Source organism: Scophthalmus maximus, chromosome 1 (genome assembly GCF_022379125.1).
Source record: "Scophthalmus maximus strain ysfricsl-2021 chromosome 1, ASM2237912v1, whole genome shotgun sequence".
Classification (NCBI taxonomy): Eukaryota; Metazoa; Chordata; class Actinopteri; order Pleuronectiformes; family Scophthalmidae; genus Scophthalmus; species Scophthalmus maximus.
In genome coordinates, this window is record NC_061515.1 from 11,928,139 (window position 1) to 11,950,492 (window position 22,354).

Here is a 22,354-nt window from a genome sequence, read left to right on the forward strand (position 1 = left end):
CTGACATTGAGCAGTTTTTTTGAGGAAACAGAGGAAAGAGCTACCAGCCTCCATGTTGTAAATTCTCTTAAAACATTTTCTGACACTTAAAGAGACATAAGGTCCTGGTGGCCAAACTCTACACCCCCCCCCCCCACCGCCAGACAAATAGCAGGTGTATTCCTGACTAATCCCACTGCAATCCTGCCTCTGGGTTTCCTCCACAGTCCTCATGGTGAAGTCAACGGAAGAAGCATCATGCTCAAAATGAGAAAACAAATATTCTGTCTTCTTGCCATTGTAATTCTCGCATCAACCCAAGGTAAGAGGACGTAGTACCAGGGTCTTAGTAGGTAAACAGCAGAGCCACTAGTATATCCTGTACTGATAGTTTTCAGCCATTTGTTATCTGATATACAGTTTATATAAATTTTTACAAAATTCATACCCTTCTGGATTTGGGAAATATCAGCAGAGCCGTGGTCTTGAGGAGGATTTGACAGGGAGGTTATATGAAACTGCATTTTATGTCTCGCACTTAGTCCCGGTTGATTAGGTACTAAATAAATCCTGTGCTGTTTAAAATTGCATTACTGCAATAAAGTCGGTCCACAGCTAATTTTCATTTTCATTAATAACCAAACTGCAGATTATTCTCACGATCAACCCCGTCATCATTTGGACTATAAAACGTCCAGAAACACTGAATGGAGCCGTCTTACTGGCCAGCTGTTTGACCACATTGCACAAGAGGCAGAATATCATATTTGAGAAGCTGTCACCATCAAATATTTGGCATTTCTGCTGATCAAAATTACTTTCTGATTTACTTTCTGTCAACCAATTAATCACTTGGCCCTCAACAATAAATCCTCCCTTCATTGAGGTTATAATGTTTTTGTTGAAAATGTTTTTGAGTGAGATGTTTCACTGTCATTTTGAGAGGCTGTAGTTGAGTCTGCCCTCATTGATACAATGAGACATATTATGCAACACAGTGCAACAGCCCTGCATACTAATACACATTCTGCTAAATCAACTCAACTGATTCAGACAAGATGTAGATAATTAAGTGGCGACTGAGGATAGATTCAGGTCAGGTTGTAAAAATGAAAACTACAGTTAGAAACACTGGACGGGACTTTTGTCCTTTCCTCACAATGATCTCCACTTGACTTCTATTTTGTCTGCTTGTTCACCTGAGCTAGCACTGGCTAACAAGATGAGAGGGGATCAGGATTGTGTGTCTCATTGAAAAACATCTTATACTGAAGCCCTGATGAAGAGATTAGTCCCTTCTCCTCAGCAGCAGCACTGAAGTCCAGCCAATGGGCGACTGGAGGAAGAGAGCGAATGCTGTTGTTGTATCGACATGGGACACGTGTGTGTGTAGCTGTTTGGATATGATCTGTTAAAATGTGCTTAAAATAAGACTTTTACTTTGAAGGGATTTCCAGTCAGATAAACAGTTCTGCCAATAGTATTTGGAGGAATTGCACAGTACAGTTTGTTGGGAATAACCAAATATACTCCTCCACTATGTTCTGCTGCCAACATTTTCGATTAATTCCAGTATCTGCCCGGCGAATAAAAACATGATGCTGCCCTAAGACTTACGGAGCGCTCTCTAAATAACCCAGTCAGAGAACAAATTCCAGGCCGCTGCGGAATAAACAAAATGTTTCCAAGATGCTCGAGCGCTCGGGAGAATGTGGCTCATCAGTTTGGCTCGACGCCCTGCAAAAGCTCTCCAACACTTCCCACATTCAGCAGCCCCTGAATAATAAATGTGTCCAACAAGTTATTACATAAATGCCTCAAAATCTGAATAATCCAAAGCATTTATCCACTAATCTGACATCCACTGTACACTGTTCATGTCTATCTATTCTCTGGTCTTATTTTTTCAGCATTTTTTTTTTATATTGTGGCATTTCATATTTTTTATTTGTTGCCAGATTTCTTATTGTTTTATCTGCAGCGTTTTATCCTGCTGTCTCGGCCAGGTCTGGGTTAAATAAAATAAATAGATCTGATTTGTATTCCACCTTCATGTTTATCAGGTTTCAATATACTGGACATTATTTACTCTTTAAGCTATTATTCTTTGTGTTTTTTTAAATTTTATTTGAGACAGTCTTCTGTATCAAACTGTTCTGATCTTTCAGCTGAGGCGAAGGAGCAACTAGAGGAGCTCATGGAGTCAGTGGGATTTGTGGAAGAGGAGGAGTTGCTGGAGTGTTTCCGTTGTGACCTTGGTTTCTGGGACGCCTGCTACACCACAGAAACCAACTGCAGCCTCGGCGAGCGCTGCTTTACAGGCCGAGGGAAAGCAGGTGTGTTATATTTTCATTTAAATCATATCTGAGCATTATAAAGTGTGTAGAGGTTATCAGAATTAATACATTTTATTTTTATTTACTCATAGTCATTGACACTGATCCCCATCTTGTCTCCCTAGCGGATGTTCTGGATGTGAAGACGTTGGGTTGTGTGAAGGCAGAGGAGTGCGATGTGGAGACCACGGTGGAGCTCTTCCCTAACAGAACCGTCTTCGTCATGACCAAACGCTGCTGTGACACTCCGTTCTGTAACTCGGCACACACATGTCCTATCTGCACTCTTTTGTACCTCACTGTTGCGCTCCTAACTGCCTGTCGCATAACTGACACCTCGATGGGATGACAATAAATAAATTAGAATTTATTTATTGATATAAAAAAAAAAAACACTGAGCACAGCGATGCGAAATGGACTGAAAAATTTCAATCTTTCAATTTCCTTTTTTTTTTTACACCGGCTGATACTGCATTAGTAAACACTATTTAATAACAGCATAAAGTGTATTTATGTAGAGTATATCTGATTTGTGTAATGTTTATTATCTTAAAATTGACATTCAGCAATTAAATGTAAGAAAACAAGAGAGTAAATTGTGTTTGCCGTTTTGTTTTGCTACAACAGTAACCCTTTGTAACACATTCTGGATATTAACTTTTAGTGTAGCAGTATCACACCAACAGTTAATGTACAGTGTTTTGTTGATAGCTGTATCCTGTCCAGGTACAGAGCATCACTTGACGTCTGCTTGCTCCCAGGACAGTGAGGAGACAAACTGACCACAGAGCTGCGAAGGCAGGTTTGAAGAAGCCGAACCGTTCAGCTGTGGTCCAGCAGCTCTCCAGCAAAGGGCAGGAACTCCTCCTTCATGAAGCTCTGCAGATCCAAATCTTTGTCCTCCAGGTCGAGGTTCAAAAACTTCTCCACCACAGACCTGCACCTGTCAGTGACACAAACACACACACACACACACACACACACTGCTCTTTACTGTGGGACTGTCTTTCTGTACAGTTAGAGTTCAACAAACCTGTTTGCCTGCTCATCTGATGATGCTTTGTCAATGAGTTTGATTGGCCTTCCTGTCCTGTACAGTTCAGACACCTGACGAAAGACACATCTGCAAACACTCAGTTTATGAGAGCATGCTTCTGTGGACCACTCTGTGTGAGTGTGTGAGTGTGTGTGTGTGTATGTGCGTTTACCTCCACTCCTCTCTGTACAAGAGTAACTGGTAGGCCTGCCAGTGTGGCTATGTTGGCAGCATAGCTGGAGTGACAGATCCCTTCTTTCAATTGGTACAGAAACACCAACTCATCCCCGTCCACTGCTGTCTCAAGAGTCTAACACACACACACACACGCACACATGCATTAATACACAACCAGATACACAAAAAAAAGGCATAAAACAAACTTCTACTGAAGTAAAATACATTTGAAATGTAGCCATATTTGATAATTGATCATTTGTAAGGTATCATTATTCTACATAATGAAACCTCAGTGAACATTCACACAAACACTTTTGAGACACTTCTCATTGTGGGAGCTCAGCTGATGTAGATCAGTCTGTACCAGAAGAGACAGCAACACAGAGGAGGGCAGCAGGCCCAGCTGCAGCAAACTGTGGAAGTTGGTCGCCAACAGGACGTGAGGAACATCCATGGGAGCTTTTCTCAGCCAATGGGAGATCGATGAAGCCAGCAGGGACAGTCCATCCACCTGAAGGGGGGAAATCACACTGGTCGTCTGTGTTTCTGAACAAATATGGAAGTTGCTAGAGGCCAAAGTCTTCGGTCTTAATTCGGGTTAAGCTGTTTAGACAAACACTAGAAATCCTGACCAACACAGGATTTGATCAGCTTGTGAATGTTAGCGACACTATTGTTCATTTGGAGTCACGTTCTCAACAACTCTTCAGGGAAGTATTTGGCTCTTTAGCTGCTAAATGCTCCACTGTTCACCAGGTGCTTTCTAACAGTGTCACCCTGACATTGTTTTCACATTTTCATTTCATACGTCAATATTATGCAATTAATGGGAAAAATAATGATTTCAGCCACTTCTTGCGATTTCCACCCATGAAACCAGGATCTTAGATGGAACTTATTGAACCTAAACTGGCAATTTTCTTTTGTTGTTCTGTTTGGCTTCTGCCTCCCACATCTCTTTTCCTCCTTCAGACAAATAAAATTGGTTTGGACTTTCGCCATCTCTCTCCAGAGTAACGTGTCAGACAGTGATGGAAGACAGAGAACAAAATGAATCTCAGAGCATTGTAAGATCTACACACTTCCTTGTATTTAGCAGTAAATATGCTGTAATTACCAAACTAAAATAAAAAATATTTTTAAAAATTATATTTATACTTGTCGACAAATACCATCAGTGAAAACATCTGCTTACAACTTCATTCTTGTATGCCATATAACATTTGATAAATATATATGTATACACTGCTAATAAATGCATAGATAGAGGGAATAAGAGTAAAGTGTTGATTCCCTTGCCAGTAGGTGGCGCACATCAACACTTGCAGGTCTGCACAGCTGCTGTGATTTTCTTGCTGCTAAGTGGCACATGTTGGTCTGACCCGAGGGTCTGTTCATGGAGCAGCTCTAATACTGTCTGGGATTGGTTTCAGGTGGCCTCACATTAATGACACTGTGTCCTTGTTATGTGTACACACAAACACATATGTTTTTCATTCACAAAGTGCTGGAGCAAGTTCTTCTTACTGTGTTAGTTCCTTTTCCAAATTCGTCGATGAGAACTAATGAGTTGCCAGTACTGCTGTTGATAGCCTGGGCCATCTGGAGAATAAAGACACAAATGGTTGCAGTATACTGTACTTTGTTGCTTTATTTGTGTTTGTGTGTCTATGTGCGTTAGGTACCTGGTTGAGGTCGATCATAAAGGTGCTGAGGCCCACAGACACAGACTCTCTGCTCTGCATGCGGGTGAAGATCCCGTCCACCAGACCAATCTCTGCCTCCTTCGCCGGCACGTCTGAACCAATCAGAGCCATGAACACAATCAGGCCCACCTGCCATCGTCCAGTCAGAGAGACAGAGGTGAGTTACAAGTGAGGGTCAAATAACTGAAGCCTGGGGGTCAAAACTCTTGTTCTAATAATCCAGTCAGTAAGTAAACCTGGAAACCAGCCGGATCATTCAGCTGGTGTTCATTCACCCTCTCCCATTCAGACCAATTTCCTTCCATCCAGAAACCAGTCATAAATGAAATGAAATGAAGTGGATGGTATATTTTCTCCAGAAGGTGAACAATATAGTGCAAGTAGCACAGTTGCAAACTTGGTGTGGCAATGCCAAGCTAAAGTAAAAGAGTCTAGTAGGTAAAATATATATATCTTGTCCATGTTGACAACTGTCATTTTCTGGCAGCATGCTGAGGTTTCACCGAAGAGGAAATTCAATTCACTGCTGGACTAGTATCCTGGTATAACTTGTTCAGAAGAAACAGATGTTGGAAGTGAATTGTATGTAATTAACATGTTGAACAGAGTTGATTACAGAGTGTAGCGACAGGAAAGCAAAAACAAAAAAAGTCTCTATTGCTCCATAATCTCCCAAACGTCAGCGACAAACCAATTTCAGGTAAACAGGAAACTGAGGTACACACACACTGGGTCATATCTACAGAAACCAACAGGCCCAAGCAGTATAACTGATTCTGCAGCAACTGAGATGTGTATACTGAGATGATAAACCTTGTACGGACGGAGTTATCCTGACTTTCACACCTGTTTGAGGTAGATGCTCTTGCCAGAAGAGTTGGGTCCGGTGATGATCTTGACTCTGCCCTGTGACTCTGAGCTCTGGAAGGAGTTGGCCACAAACACAGGGGAGCACAGCTCCAGCAGTGGATGTCTACAGGGCAATTAAACACAGACATTTAACAAATCTGTACTGTAATAATTGTTCCCATCTCATGTGTGAGTCCCCACCTGCCCTGTTTGACTGTTATCATCCTGTGGCTGGTGAACTTGGGCGAGGCATAGCCATACTCCTGGGAGGCACTGCTCATGGCCATCAGACAGTCGAGCTCAGCAGCAAGATCCAGGACCTGCACAACACACACATTAAACATGCTGAACGTCCAAAACATGGGTCTTCCGACCAGAGGCAAAGGCAGGTGCCATGTGCTCTACATGTACTTTTTTATTTCCTCAATTCATTCATTCATTTCCTTATCTTAAATTGACAGAGTGATGCATGAGCTTTCATTTGGAGTATTTCATGATATGTTGGTGTAAATATGAACATTTGGAACATACTGAGCAAATGCACAACATGGAAGCAGATAAAGTTGCAATCTGACGGATAACCTGAGAATTCTAACAAGAGCTACAACATCCAAATACACATCAATTTGTGCCCTCACTGCTCATTCTGCCCTCAATAATTGTAAAATGTGCAGTTACAGCATGAAATATCCAATCAAACAACACAGCACTTGAAGAGAACTTGTAATGGGTTGAAGGTCTGTTTCATAATCAAAATGAACCCATCTCAACTAAAGCAAACACAATTGATCACAACGAAGTCCACCTACACACATTAACAGCATTACTTTCACACCAACAGTCATTTGATCAGAGTGGGAGTCGTGTTTTCCACACTTGGAAGTGGACAGTGATTCACACCAACCCTGTAGAGGGAGCTGCTCCTCTCGAGGATCGTGTTCTGCAGTTGTGTCATGACTGCTGTCTCCATGTCTGAGAAAAACCGGGTATACCATCAGGAACAATATCTCAAGGAAGTATAATCATGTCGTCAGTCACACAGCTCTCGGGGGAACATTCTATTCTATTAGTGAGAACGTCAAAGACCTCTAATGTCACAGTGCAAGTCTCCGAGGAGGTTGTCTAGCTCCTTGGTTCTCTGACTGCGGTAGTGCAGGCGATCCTCTGACAGAAACTAGCACACACACGGTATAAACACAGGTAAGGTAGTTGATAAAAACATGAGCAATTTTGTCATTTAAAAGACCCCACAAACAAACGATACAAAATCATTAACACACCATAAATTCAAGCCCCTCTATCTCAAAATCCTCTCTCTCCACCATGCTGGGCAGGCGAGGGACAGAGAGCAGGAAACCAATCTGAAAAGAGAATTCAACATGATGTCTGACAGTATGAATCCCACCACCGATGCACTGCAAGCGGCCACTAGCCAGATAACTAAATAAATATGTAATTGTAACCAGAGGGATGTAAATGACACAACAGGAGGGGATGCAAGCGTCCAGATGTTCCAGCTCTCTTCTGGCAACATCTGTCAGGAAGTCGGACAATCCCATCATCCTCCTCTTCTCTGACAGAGGGAGAGACAATATCAAGAGTTCAATTCAACCAACATATTTAAAGTCACACAGGCCCAGGAATCAAACAGACACTTCTCTGCACTTACTCTCGTCTATAGCAGGGTCCACATTTGGTTTGATGGTGAAGCGATTCTCCGCTACGCTGGTTTCAAAATCCACCTACATGTCGCAAATCAGAGAAGGACTCATTGACACTTTTCACTCAGTCATTCATTTAGTGGCCACAGGGTGGCCCATTGTGAGCAGTTCACATATCCTCTGTACAAAGAACAATGAAAAAAACAAATGTAATGAAGAAGCAAAACAAGCCAAACATAAAAATTAAATCAGTGGATTCAGTGTTAGGATAATCTGATGATCACAGAAAGTTGAATTTGGTTTTTAGGCAAGTAGTAACATTTAATATATACTTGCTGCAAGGGGACAAGTCAATACAACAGCACAGTGTCTGAGTACCGAGGCTGTCCGCCGAATACAGGAGATACAAGGATATTTAAGCATGATGGGCGGGTCCCCTTTACAACGTATATATCTGGGTGGTATTTGTTTACAGATAAAGTCATACAAACAACAGTTGTCTACACAGACAGTCATATGGCAGGGTCATGAGTTTCCTGAGTCTTATTGCAGGGTCATGCATACCCTGAGGGGCTTCCGCTTTCATAGCAGACAACAAGACATCACCTCTGTATACAAGATACAAGTACAGACTGTTCTCTTTAAGATCAGCATGTTCTTTTTAGCTAGTTATAATACATATTTTTCTGACATTCAGGAGATGTCGAGCAGTTTGACAATAGAGAAACGGATTTAGAGATTAAGAGCTAAAGTTGAGGTATTCCATGAGATACATTTTATGAATGACCTGACAGTAGATGCTTATGATCAGACAATTGCTAAGATTGGTACTACTCCCATTACCCCAAGCGATCTTGTCATTTATATTACAGCACGAGTAACATGGGTGTGAATATAGAGAGAAATGTTGGTGCTTGGCTGTATACACCTTTTCATGAATGATTGTGTCTGTATAGCTTCTATGTGTGTACATTCATCCATCCATTTTCTGCCACATTTCTGGGCTCGAGTCGCGTGGCAGCAGCGCCTACTGGGGGATCCTGAGGCATTCCCAGGCAAGATTAAATATATAATCTCTCCAGCGTGTTCTGGGTCTACCACGGGGGCTGCCTACCGGTTGGACCTGCCTGTCCATAACGTCCAATGAAAGGCACCCGGGAGGCATCCTAATCCGATAACTGATTTAACTGACTTGGAGCTCTAACCCCCATCTCTAAGGCTGAGCAAAGTGACCCCGCAAAGGAAACTTATTTCAGCCTCTTGTTTTCGCTCATTCAAATGAATCTCATTATTTTAATCACTACCAAAAGCTCAAGACCAAAGCTGAGACAGACTGGTAAATCTAGAGTTCTGCCATCTTGCTGAGCTGCCTCTTCACCATGAGCGTCCAGTACAGTGCCTTCTTTACTGCCACTGATGCCCCAATCTGCCTGTCTTGATGCAAGGCCCGGTAGGCTAGGTCAGGGCATGCAGATCCCTTGCGTCGCCTCTGTGTATATGTATATATGATTATCTGTGTGTGCATATACTACACTTTTTTGTTGTTTGTCTTTATTGTTTTTGACATTGTTTGAATGGACAAAAGCTTTGAAACAACAAACAACCAAACGTCCACTTTAATGTAACAGGAAGAACTCACAACTCGGCTGATGACGGAGGAGATGTGGTGAAGGTCGTCAGAGAACCCCTCACTGATTTCATGAAAGAGCTCAATGGATTGAGGCAGGTGTCGCACCGTGTCCCTGATACACACTGCACTGTACACCGTCTGACATACATACACACACAGACACACATACACAGACACAAACACAACATTTTGTACACATGTAACAGAACTTGTCAAATGGGAAAGGTGTGCATGATAATACTGTAGCTCCAACCTTGTAGAGACCCTGCCAGTCAGTCACTTTGGTGTGAGAGAGGGACATCCTGTGTAGAAGAGACTAACACACACACACACACACACACACACAAAAACTGGCTTTTGTTAGATGACATGATGTTAATGACACATCAGGTAGTAAAGTGGTAAATGGTCACAGATGTGAAGACAAGGAGTTCATTGGGTCGGCGTTGTTACTGGTATGTTTCTGATGTTGCGTAGCGAGGACTGCAGGGTGCTCTGGACGTCTGAGTTCTGAGGCGATGTGAAGAAACGTATAACTTCCTGTCTCCTGTGTAACACGGCCGTGTCCTGCGTCGGCCGCAGAAACCACTGGCTGACAGAAGAAAGGAGACTTTTTTTATATAGTCCCTCTATAAAGCAAATGGTTGAGATGATAAATCAGTGAAATACCCGGGGCATGTTTTGTGTACTCCAAAAACAATGGTTGTGTAAAGAAAGATGGCAGATTCACATAAATGTACATTCCCACAATAAATTGAACGTGAGAATAAAAATGGTTCCAGTACCAAAATCAGCTGATGCATTATGTTGGGGAAGTTACCATACAGATACAAGCATCAGTATGTTAACAAACACCAAACTTGTGCAATTTGTAGATTTATTTGTAAATATATACTGTTTGGCAAAGAGCCAAATTATTTTTTGTTACAAACGCTACCAATAACAAATTTACTTTCACAAAGTAGTTCAATGTTTTACATAAGAATTCTAACCAGATAGATATATGTAGTATTATTGTGTTTTATGCATTAAGTAGAGCACACTGAATTTCTTCTGTTAAGTCACTTCAGCCCTATATTCACTTTTGATTAAATAAAAGCCCCTCAATTAATTGTGTTTCTCACCGTAACAACCTGGAACCAAATTTACACCTGCAGCGGTTGAGTATTCCTGTATCAAACAAGGACAAATAGTTAGTGGTTACACCATTACATTCAAGAGAGAAGAGATGAAATCATGAAATACAACTGTCTGAGCTGCAAACCATAAAGACTGAGTCCTTCTTTTTCGCCCGAATGCAGCTTGTACACTGATGGGTGAATTTCCGACTTGAAGATCTGCAGGACACTGGAACGATACAAAATCCACGATCTCTCACTCATCCACTTCTACTCCATGCAATCGGATAAAATATATGCCGTGCATCATAAGAAGTTCTAAAAAACAAAAAGAAATAATACAATGACAGCAGAAATAAAACTAAATAAAAGAAATTGAGAAAAGTCAGTCAAAGGTAAAATAAACTGGTCGGCAGTTACATTTCAATTACAACATAAGCAGCCTCACTTGAGGTTTTAGTTGAGATTTTGAAGTTTCATGTCAGATTTTAAGGAACAAGATTGAACAGAGATCATTAATAAAAATCAAACCTCGGAATGATTTGATTTTCAAACCGCTGGTTCTTACCTGTATGTGTCTCGGTCAATACACACCACACCTTTCCTACATTAGGATGAAGCACCGTAAGACTTTTTAGAGTTCCAAGCAACATTTTCCATTCATGAAAACTTCTGCATAACAAAAGATCAATTTGATTTAATTGAAAAAAATAAATAAACGTTTTCAGCGTTCTCATTATAGAAAATGTGTAATCACAGTCCTCTGTGTGCGTGCTAGCTGTGCACGCATAGCTACAGTTATCTGTGTCTTACAATGTGTAGGCGTTGAACTGCAGGATAGGAACTCTAACACTGCTGTCTTCCAGTTCCACTCCCACTCTCCTCCTGTCCAGACATTTTAGCAAAGCGCCCACTGTCCTCAGCTGCACACACACACACACACACACACACACACACACACACACACACACACACACACACACACACACACACACACACACACACACACACACACACACACAGAAATGAACTAAAAGGCACAAGAAAATGATCAACAGTTTGTGACCAACTCCTACAGTAACAAAGATTGATGGAGAAAACGATATGTAAACAGCTGGCTCACCATCAGGGGGGACTCAAAGGAGATGCAGGAGGAGAGGTAGGACATTTTGTCTCTCTCTGAAATGGAAGGAGGAAGGAAAGGTAGATAGGCAGCGAACAGCCTCTGCTTACTAACCTCCAGACCTGCGATATTCAAAATAAAGCAATTTATTGCAGAAAATCATGCAAATTTTATGCAAAAAATTCTGCTTAAAATTTGACGAGAATACTTGTGGTATTATGTGTGGGCATCTGTTTACCAAAGTCAGCATATGGATAAGTGACCACCTCTGGTTTGTAGTCTGGGTTTGAACCTGGAATATAAAAGACATAAATATATATTTTTTAAAGTTATTGTCAAAAGTTGGGGTTTCACCCGGTGAAATTATGTTACTAAAGTCTGCTCAGAAAATAACTTTTCAAAAGCAGTGTACTGCGTAATAGTCCTACAAAAACATTTCACAACAAGCAAGCTGCAGTGTCAAGTATCTCCCATTTCTTTTCCTTGTCTTGACCTAGAAACAACTTATCAGTCAATTATCATATCAAAACAGAACTCCCTGTGACACTTTTCCCATTCCCTGTGCTCACCCAGTTGTTGAAGGAAGAGGGTCATGCAGCGCTCCTGCTTTGCACTGGTAATGATAAGATTGGGACTAACCTCCTGGATAACTAAAATAAATTGGAGATTAGATGAGGCATATATCAGCTTTGACAAACACAAGTGTCAGTTGAATAGTATATATAATATTTTGACAATTCAGTCCATTAAAAACATGAACCTAAGTGGGTTTGAGAAAGAAACGATTAGTGTGTCATGGACAGGTTTACCTCTGGCCAACAGGTGGAGCTCGTGGTTGTCAGGCGTGTCGATCATGTAGTGTAAAGTGGAGTCCTCACTGTGATAGAAGCAGAGGCCCACCTGTCCGTGCTGGGCCAAGACACTGAGTAAAACCTAAAAATACACGTAGAAATGCAGCGAGTGTGCAAATGAGTGTGCGTCTGACTGTTGGACCTATCCACTTCTCTGTTGGTGAGTGTGATGCCTGAGCCTACTGCGGGTGAGTCTTCCTCCTCTTCATCTCCATTTATGCCGGGGGGATCAAAGAGGAGTTCTCCTCCTCCTCCTCCCCTCAGACCTTCCAGTGCTGCCATGGACAGTTCAGTCTGCGAAGCACCAACCAAATTTGAGGCAATTTAATTCTCTACATCGGTTATTGACTGTACACAATGAGCTCACTAAGAGATCCACAATCTGAGGGGAACTGGGGATTCAGGTGATAACTCTCCAGGGGTGGAAGAAGTATGTAAACCATTTACACAAGTAAAAGCAGCAATGCCACACAATAAAAATACCCCATTATAATATATACTTAAGTAAAAGTACACAAGCATTACTGGCTAAATGTACTAACAGCATCAAAAGTTAAAGTACTCATTATGCAGAAAGCCTCTGGTCAGTGTTGTTTCAGTATTTTACTGGATCACTATCATTGATGAAATTAATATATAAGCAGTAAATGTAGTTTTTCAAAGTGGGGCTAATATATTAATGCATCATGTTTCATAAACATTGCAGTGTTTAACATATAAAATCGTACGCTGAAATCTGTTAACTCAATCTGTCAGATGACTGTAGTGTAGAGTGAAAAGTTATGTAGTTATAAAATGTTACGTAGCAGTAAAGAGTAGCGAGTAAACGAACTAGTAACCCAACATCGCACCGAAGAGCAGAACTTGAGTAAACGTACTTAAGCTAGTTAGCTAGTTAGCCCAGTTAAACCGAAAATAACAGCATTATTTGCTACTTGCATTTAGTCAGCTGCCATTTACTCACACGAAGGCTTTGGAGTTTTCACAGTGAAGACAACACGAAGCGCTCATCGTTGGTAAACGACACAAGTGACACAATCCTTTAGCTGGACTTCTGCTCGATTAGCTTCTTTTCGCGCGCTGCGCCGGGTCCTGCCCCCTCGTGCCGCAGTTGTCATGGCAACCAACAGCCGCGTAAAGCGGCGCAGCGGACCCAACGTGGAGCAGATGAAAAACTATTGCAAGACGTAATTCTCCCAGGCTTATGAATACATAGATACAAGTTTTCTTCTTGTAGGGAAGTCCTTCACACACTTTTCTCTACAACACAATGCTGTTCAACAGCCCAACAAAAATACATCCTCCCAAATGATTAACACCTCTGGAAAACTGAACAGTATAACTTGCATGAAGGTAGGATTTATTATATTATACTATATTATATATAATTAAATATTTATGTTCTTCGTGAAACTTGATTTAAATGTGGTGTTTGGATTGCCATGTTTAAAGTTAGAGTTTCCTATTTAAGTTTAGCTTTTAAACTATTTCCATTCCAGTGTGTGTAGCATAATGATGCAGGGTTTCCAAAGAAAAGATTCTGTTGTCACTCATGATTACCTTAATGATCGTAGTAAGACAGCTGGTACAAACATGACAACCTGGGAGGTTACCAGGCTCAAGAGTCCATGCAGGTTCATTTTTACTATGACATTCTATGCATTCATGTGCTTTCTTAATTCAACACAAATGCAACTAAAAGTTGACTAAAGTCTATTGATCATTCTGGCAATTTAACAACGTATAAAGCTGCCAGGAAAATCGACGAATCTTTAGTAATATCACTCAATATATTATAAAACAGTTCCAGGTTGTAAAAAAAAAAAATGAGATTCATTTATTGTGAATGCCCCACTTTCCCTAGTCGAAGTCTTTACTGAAGACAGAGTTCCCTCTTGTGGTCAAAGTATGCACATTGCAGATCAGACGTAGTACTGATAAAATATTTGGGGCTTGAAATTGTTACATACAATACGGTGCAGAGCCAATACAGTTACTAGTGGCCTTTATTACTGAGATTTGAAGTAACTTTTTGCACTTTAATATGACATTTTGAAAGGTGGGAATAACAAGAGAGGGGGAAATGGCAAAAGGAGGAGAGGAGAAGAGGCAAGTGGGAAAGGAGTGATTTGCTTTAATCATTAAAAAAAGAAACATTCACAATTTACAGTTATCACAAAATCCAAGAATTTCCTCCCAGATCACTTTGATATTTTTTAACTAAATACAGTTTACAGGTGCGTTTTAAAATATTATCAGTGGAGTATAAATCACATTTGCAATAAATAAGATGAATAATAAAGACACTTTTCTGGACATAACATCATACATATTTACACCTTTTGATACAAAAGTAAATGTACTGTTAGTTCGTAGTACTCTTTGCAATAACTGACAAAAGCATTCCTATTGTTTGAATGTGTGCGCCAATTAATGACTAGAAAGCAGGTAGTTCTGGAGAAGAGGGGGAAGAGGCAATTTGTCAGTTTGATTCAGCCTCTGCTGCCCTAAAAACTGACGAATTGACAGTCCACATAAAGCCATCAGGGCTGGGGGGTCACCTGAGAATGAGAGAGAAAAGAAAAAGTATTAGTTTTACAGGATGTGTTTTAGCCCAAATGTCCCTGTCATTGCTATGGTAACAAATTTGTATGATAATGACTACACACTCACGTGTGGCACCGTTCAGGTAGCGTAGTCGTATGCTGGCTCCCCCTCTCACACTGCTCACCGCTGGGAACAGCTCCACCCCGCGAGGAAGGTCTTTGAAAGCCACGCCAAGAAAGCTGCCATCCACAACGAATCCCAGTGTCCCTGCGTCAGCATCCAGCACCAGCAGGACACGTTCAGGGATGGGGAGAGGTGCCTGTGACACTTTTGTGTCTGAAGTGTAAGTCTGTGGCTTGAAATCCTCTGCGGCCTCAGAGTGGCACCTCCTCATCTTTCCTGGGTAAAGTCCCACACTATTGCCACCATGCCAGAGCTGATTGGTTTGGAGTTCCCAGCCCCAGGACTGTGCGTCTCCTCCCACCAGCACGTTGTACCCTGCAGCCTGCAGAGGACAGTCCTGCCTGGAAATGCCCATGACGGCGTGACTCCCTCTGTGGTCAGGGTTCCACAGCACCTCCCAGACGTGGAGCCCACCTTTCACCCCCACCTCTGCTCTCACGCCGTCGCTGCTAAGCTCAACGGGTGAACGTGTCGCTCGCTCTTTGCAGGCAGAGAGCAGAAAGTGAGGGGAGCGGTGGCCGGAGCTCCAGTGTGAGCGACTGTCTCCTGGAGAAACCGGAGAGGAGTTCAGAGTGACGGCGAGGCGAGAGGAGGTGTGGACGGCCAGCGGAGGGAAAGCCGATGAGGAGGAGGGAGGGCTGTCGCCTGCCCTGCTGTACAGCCACGCTGACAGTGACAGACCCATTGGTGCAAATGGTCTACAGAGCTGGACACAGGCAGGGTCGCTGCTGAGTGTCGTCACAGAGGAACTGGGGAGAAGACAGAAAAAAAAACACTAGTTTATACACTGAAAAAATATATACATCATCAATTCTGCTCTAGAGAAGAGTGAACTGTGAGCAAGGAGCAGAGAGTAAACTACTCACTCTGTAAAAATGCTCCATTTAAATATTTGCATTTAAAACTGTACTTGAGCAAAGCATATTAAGTACTAAAGTAAAAGTCCAGGGGAGAAAAGAAACCAATCCCTATGATTTGTAAAGTCATATTAACAAGTAAGTAGCATTTTAATGTTGTGGCCCAGGTGAAGCAAATTCAAGGTATTTGATACACTTTTATATATCAAATATCTATAGTGGATAAAGTTCTTGAATGTAGAAATGATGTGAACCTAGGCTACATGATGCAGCACAGTGGTTTCCCTCTGAAATACAGTGGAGTTGAAGAATAACCTGAAATCACCACCTCGACTTGAGGGAACATTTCACATGTAAGAAGTAGGTCGGTCGCGTTCTCTCACCAGCTGTTGTGACGACTCCTTCCCTGTGGTCGTTGAAGGCGAGCTGCTCCCAGACATCCTCTCTCCCCTCGGTGGCTTTTGTACGAGTCTCTTATCAACAGGCTCGTGCGTCTTATCGCTGCTCGGTAACGTAACCGCTCCGCTTGTCTGCTCCGAGCCTGGAACAGCACAGTCCATCACCCCAGACTGACGCCACCCAGAGCCGCGGTGACAAGGACGAGAGATGCCATGACGCGTTTGTGAACTCATTCCCTAAACAAAACAAAAAAACATACAAAAAATAATAGAATGAATCATACACCCACCCTCTCTCAGCCCCTGTCTCATCTCTGATTTCACCCAATGGTTCTCTTCCTCCTTTACCGCGTCCTGTAATGGATATACACATAAACAGCGAAACATATGAATAGAATCAAACTCGGGCTTTTGATCATTAAGAAGAGAAAAATAAAATAAATTCCGAAGCGACTCATTATTCCGCAGGGCGCAGGCGCATGAGCATTTATCTATGAGCCCTGCGCTCTGTCTTACAGGCAACTATAGGAAAGATAGGTAGAAAAATTATTTCGTGGCAATGGTTGGTTGAGCATCTATAGGGGCATGAGTAAACTGTCATTATTGATTCATCTGTTAACTGCCTCTCTATATATGTATGTATATATATATATATTCATCGTCTTTTCATTCATCGTCTACCGCTTTATCCCAGCTAACATTGTGCGTATAATATATATATATATGTTTACTAAAACTTTGATCAAATTATGAGAAAACATTGACTAATACTAACCCTATCTTTGATTGGAGACAAAGGATTTATTTGTACAGTTGATTGACTTTACAGCTGATTTGGAGGCCTCCTGGTGACCCTGCATGAGGTCATAGGATCCCAGTGGTGAACCCAAACTGAACCAATTACAATTTTTTAGCTTTGTTTACAAATGCCCATCTTTCTTTAGAAATCCCTTGTCTGTAACCATAAACCCCCATGAAGCTCCACAGAACACTTCATAGGAGCACACTAACATTTCTATCCTGAAAATGAAATGAGCATAAGGAAGGAAAACAAATCTGACCCGTGTGTCAGTTTTTAGGCGTGACTGAAAGGTGGTGAGGGAGTCTGAATCACGGATCTCTTGGGGGAGGGAGTTCCAGAGCCTGGGAGCAGCCCTGGAGAATGCTCTGTCTCCCAAGGTGCGGAATTTGGTTTTGGGGATGGAGGGGAGACCGGCAGAGGTGGATCTGAGGGACCGTGTAGGTTGGTAGGGGGAGAGGAGATCGGTGAGGTATTGGGGAGCAAGGTGGTGGAGGGCTTTGAAGGTGAGGACCAGGACCTTGAAGGTAATTCGGTGGGAGACAGGGAGCCAGTGTAATTGTTTTAGGACTGGGGTGATGTGGTGCCAGGATTTGGTGTGGGTGATGAGACGGGCGGCTGCGTTCTGGACCAGTTGTAGTTTTTTGATGGAGCTGGGGCTGATGCCAAGGAGAAGAGAGTTACAGTAATCTAAACATGAGGAGATGAAGGCGTGAATGAGTCGTTCTGCGGCGGGGGGTGTGTGAGTGAGGGTCTGATCTTGGCGATGTTACGGAGGTGAAAGAAGGAGGTTTTGACTATGTGGCAGATATGGGGTTCGAGGGAGAGGGTGGAGTCGAAGATAACGCCAAGGTTGCGGGCCTGGGGGGATGGGGAGACAGTGGTGCCATCGGGGGGGGTGAGGGGGGTGATTTGGTGCTGAGGTAGATCTGGGTGTCATCTTTGTATTTCTGGTGAGTATTAAACAAGGCTAATGCATCCAATCTGTCAAATGTTGCTGAGGCTACAGCCCAGCGAGGCTATCTGTTGTCTGTAAGACAGTGCTGAGGGCTTATACAACCAATGAATAGTGAAAGTAGGTCACATCATATTGTGTATTGTGAGGCCATACAGAAAAAAAAGAAGTGTTTTTATGTTTCTTTCACTTTGGAACACACATCTTTATTTGTCAAAAAAATATGGACAGTTTAAACATAAAAGTGTTGCAGTAGTTTCATGTCATTTTAGTTAATGAGTTTAATGGCAATACTAGGAAAATTCTAATCACAGGTTCAGAGCAGATAGTGAAGAGGATTATCTTGTTTCTTTGCTTTACAGTTTGTTCATTTCTCTTTCTGAGGAATGCATTTGTTTTTCTTGATAACTCGCCATGGCACTTGAAGTAGACACACACTGAACCTTTGTAACTTCACTTTAACATAACATAGAGCCTGTGAGTTGACCTTCATCCTCAAAACACATCAAGAAAAACAAAATATTGTATATTATTTTCATTTTTAAAATTCCTGAAGAAAATGGGCCTTACTTTCCACGTCACTAAATCACAGAACACATAATCACACAAGGTTTTCCTCTTGAATATTTTTGACCCCACTAACCAACAAACAACAGTGCAGCTGAAGATCTCTGCCTTGTGGTTGAACAAGATATTACATAATGTTTAACGGCCACACTTATTTTAGCCATACATACATATACAGCATGTCCTTAAGTTTCTGACAACACATTCGAAAAAACAATTTCCCTTCAAACTGCAATAAAAGTTTAATTTTAATGTATAAACATTGAAACACAAATTACTCCTGCAGATTTACAGCACATCACTCTCCTCAAGAACTGAGTAAAACAATTTTACCATCCTGCCATTTTGGTTTGGATCATTTTTGCTTGTATTTCAGCCAAAGTGAGACTGCCTTACCTCACTGGCACCAACACCCGACCTAGAATAAAAAAAAGAAAAAGAAAAACTGACTCACACTTTGTTGACCTTAAATCACAATCATCTGGTAGTTGACACGTGTTAAAATCTGTGTTACTTTAACTCTGATAGATTTGAGTAAATAATGAATGGTGAGCTTGACTTTAATATGAATAAAAAAAGAATGAAACAATATTTTTTCTTACAAAGATGCACTGATGAATTTTAATTTTAGTTACTTTTACATTGCCTCAGATAAGGCGATGTTGATACTGTGAATGTTAGCTCTACACAATGTATTTGCCTCAGCTTCTTCTATTGGAAGTCTAGAGTTTTTTATTTTGTTGATTTTTTGCTAAATTAATTAATTTTGTCCTGTCTCTCACCAGTCCTGTTCCTCTTGTAGTAAATCACCCCAGCAAGTAAAACGACGGACCCCAGCAGCAGCCCTGCGGTCCCAACAGCAATCTTTACCCTATCTGACTCAGGCATGGGGTCTGAAAATGAACATTTTATGATTAACACAAATTGACATGCTGTACATTCATATTTATTAGACGTCATCTATCATGACTCTAATCAAACAAAGATTTCTCTGTTGAAAGTTTTTTTGTTTTTTTATGAAGGATTAAGTTTTGCTCCGGTAACATTCAAGTAAATCTAATTATCTCCTGTCTCTCTCTTACCCCAGTCATAATGTTTAGGATCCTTGAAGCTGGCGTGCTCCACCATGCAGGTGATCTTCTCTCCCAGTCTGGGTGTATACTCCAGATGGGAGTGGATCTGGTAGAGCCAGTTCCCGTTGGCCAGCTCGTCAGTGAACGTCACATCAGATGTTCTCGGCTCTCCGTTCCTCAGCCATGTCACTCTGATGTTTTTGGGATAAAAGTTGTATACACTGCAGATGAGCACGATTGGATGTCTGCTGCTGATTAATTCAGCCGATCTCAGCCTGACATAGGGCTCAACTGGAGGAAAATACACAAAGACAAAACATCTGATGAAATCACAGATCTTTAATTAATTCACCCATTATGCACCGATGATGGTGAGTTTCTGTAATGCTTCAGACCACAGCCCACAAACTGCAGTCTAAATATTTTGTACACAAGACTTAACAATAAAACACTTCCTGGAAAGTAAGGATAAGTAGAAGGGAAGAGGTACTGTGAACAAAGGACAAACAAACTTGTATTTCGGAGGGACCAAAAGATACACTGTAAGTTACTAAAAATACACTAACTTTGTCTAAATGAGTTAGTAACTTTAGTTAGGTTATCATAAACAGACATTTCCCTCTCTCTCTGAATACTATTTAATCTGAGGCACAACAATTAATTTATATTTATTTATGCCTTAACTTACTGAATATATATATTTTGTGCCTCTATGACAACGTGTCACTGCCATTTGTTGAATTGATTCTTTAGATAGTAATTTGCCCAATTTACCTACACAAATGATGTTACCTTAGCCCATGATTATGAAAAATGTAAGATTACATGTACATTCTTGCACCTTTTAAACACAAATATGATATTCCCTAATCTCTTCTTTCATATATACAGTATATATATATATATGAAATATATGTTTACCATTTGTATTTCATTAATACCACATACATACAACATTGTAATTTGCAATATTTAATCAAATTATTACCAGAGTGTCATCTTTCAAAATACCTGTTTTTGAAAAGACATAATATGCCAGCGGAACGTGGATTCTGCATTTCTCTTCATTCTTTCTTTCTTGTTTCAACATCGATGGGTTTTTATTCAGGTTGTCTGCAACTTTCTTTGTGTATTTCTTGTAACCGACGAATTTTCCCAAGGAGCTGTTGTACTGGCCAATAAGTTTCTTATTAAAGTAGATTTGCTCCAGATAAACAACATCCTGGGTGGAAGTAAACTGGCAACGAATTAAACCATAAATGAAGAAAGCATCTGTAACATAAAGCATAAAGCATTAGATGATATAGAATCTTGTACTTTCAAAATTCATGACAAGTTCACAAAGTCTCTGTTAAACAGCAAAACAATAATGTGAAGTAGTTTATTCCTTATATTGTTGCAATTCGAGGTATGTTGTCACTGACTAATGACAAAATAAGACTAGTACAAGGAGGTTAAGTGCTTAAGTAGGATTTCTAAGGTACTAGACCTTTACTTGAGTATTTTCATGTACAGCCTCTTTCACTTTTATTGGCTACTTCCAAGAACATTTTGCATATAATTTGAAACATATTTTCTCCAGTAAGACTGACCATTACAGTACCTACATTTCTCTGAGCTAAGATAAAGACACTTGAACGCCTCACCAACAACAGCGCTTCAACGCATCAGGGATCCCGAGTCACCTCTGGTACACACTACGAGATTGGCGTCGTGTTTCAACAGTAACTGAAATAAAGTCTGTCTCTCAGCCAATGTTTCCTGCGGGTTTTCCCCCTCACTTTTAGCGGAAACAACCTTCAGCCTATCCACAATGCTTCCCTGTGTAACCATGGTAAGCACAGAGCCGGTGGCTATGCGGGAGCTAGTTTTACAGGATAGCCTCCTCACCTACCTGACTGTCACACCTGTACACCACTGGAGAAACTGTATCTGACCAAACACTGACGCAACAAGCAATGTTTATGTTCCTGGTTAACAACACTTGACCTTATGACCTTGTGTCACAACACCTGGATTTGATTCGGACCGACAGTAGTAAAATCCGTCTATTGCTCGTCAAAGCTGTCATTCACTTTAATAATAAGACCATTGTACATAAGCCCACCCAGCTCTGCAGCCTGCAGAAAAAAAGTCTCTCCTCAGCCAGCTACTGTCAACTTTTAAGGTCAACTGACCTAATCGCTACTGACTCTGCCCGTCAGTTCAGTACAATCAGCTCACTTTCACTTCTTCTTTTACTGAAAACCTTTAGTAGCTATTACATAGTTGGATCTATCAAGTCTATATTCTGCTTTAAACTATGAACACAATTAAATTAATGCTAGATGATATTTTCATTTTACTTACCTGCCATTGAAAACAACAGGAATACACTCAGCAGTGAGCAGAAGCTGTGAATATGCATGGTATCAGTGGTAAAAGACAAAAGGGGAAGTAAATTGCAGTCTCACATCACACACGAGGAAGTGAAATAGCTGCAGCAGAGACTGCCCTACATGTATT

At 41.3% G+C, this 22,354-nt stretch overlaps 4 protein-coding genes across 14 annotated transcripts; 1 reads left to right on the forward strand and 3 right to left on the reverse strand.

The window, feature by feature from the left end:
* Positions 1–146: 146 nt before the first annotated feature.
* LOC118312638 (sperm acrosome membrane-associated protein 4-like) lies at positions 147–2,773 on the forward strand. Its single transcript, XM_035637418.1, has 3 exons — positions 147–301; positions 2,148–2,315; positions 2,441–2,773. Exons 1-3 carry the CDS (start codon positions 238–240, stop codon positions 2,662–2,664), a joined length of 456 nt encoding a protein of 151 aa, XP_035493311.1. The 5' UTR covers positions 147–237; the 3' UTR covers positions 2,665–2,773.
* A 67-nt stretch (positions 2,774–2,840) lies between these two features.
* msh5 (mutS homolog 5) lies at positions 2,841–13,604 on the reverse strand. Of its 10 annotated transcripts, none has more exons than XM_035637349.2 (26): positions 13,435–13,602; positions 12,654–12,764; positions 12,429–12,552; positions 12,189–12,269; positions 11,858–11,911; positions 11,620–11,741; positions 11,310–11,419; positions 11,096–11,100; positions 10,643–10,725; positions 10,503–10,548; positions 9,832–10,007; positions 9,632–9,694; positions 9,388–9,516; positions 7,757–7,829; positions 7,551–7,660; positions 7,368–7,448; positions 7,174–7,261; positions 6,992–7,059; positions 6,289–6,407; positions 6,085–6,211; positions 5,218–5,367; positions 5,060–5,134; positions 3,897–4,043; positions 3,525–3,662; positions 3,350–3,423; positions 2,841–3,259 (listed from the first exon to the last, which is right to left on the reverse strand). In XM_035637349.2, the coding sequence occupies exons 2-26, from the start codon at positions 12,750–12,752 to the stop codon at positions 3,139–3,141; spliced, it is 2,463 nt and encodes an 820-aa protein (XP_035493242.2). In that variant the 5' UTR covers positions 12,753–12,764; positions 13,435–13,602; the 3' UTR covers positions 2,841–3,138. The 10 variants fall into 10 exon arrangements, 9 of the variants coding, with proteins under 9 accessions (XP_035493242.2, XP_035493248.2, XP_035493233.2 ...); XM_035637355.2 differs by having other exon boundaries at positions 9,832–9,970; positions 11,065–11,100; positions 13,435–13,600; XM_035637340.2 differs by having other exon boundaries at positions 2,841–3,253; positions 7,368–7,660; positions 13,435–13,604.
* Positions 13,605–14,589: 985 nt separating this feature from the next.
* Positions 14,590–17,788, reverse strand: si:ch1073-228j22.2 (SPRY domain-containing SOCS box protein 1). The gene is made up of 3 exons (XM_035644491.2): positions 16,441–17,788; positions 15,144–15,949; positions 14,590–15,031 (listed from the first exon to the last, which is right to left on the reverse strand). Exons 2-3 carry the CDS (start codon positions 15,883–15,885, stop codon positions 14,901–14,903), a joined length of 873 nt encoding a protein of 290 aa, XP_035500384.1. The 5' UTR covers positions 15,886–15,949; positions 16,441–17,788; the 3' UTR covers positions 14,590–14,900.
* Positions 17,789–18,381: 593 nt separating this feature from the next.
* Positions 18,382–22,354, reverse strand: LOC118316590 (DLA class II histocompatibility antigen, DR-1 beta chain). 2 transcript variants are annotated; one of them, XM_035644554.2, is made up of 5 exons: positions 22,199–22,354; positions 20,861–21,121; positions 19,859–20,140; positions 19,559–19,669; positions 18,382–19,194 (listed from the first exon to the last, which is right to left on the reverse strand). In XM_035644554.2, exons 1-5 carry the CDS (start codon positions 22,254–22,256, stop codon positions 19,169–19,171), a joined length of 738 nt encoding a protein of 245 aa, XP_035500447.1. In that variant the 5' UTR covers positions 22,257–22,354; the 3' UTR covers positions 18,382–19,168. The 2 variants fall into 2 exon arrangements, with proteins under 2 accessions (XP_035500447.1, XP_035500455.1); XM_035644562.2 differs by lacking the exon at positions 22,199–22,354 and adding an exon at positions 21,496–22,149.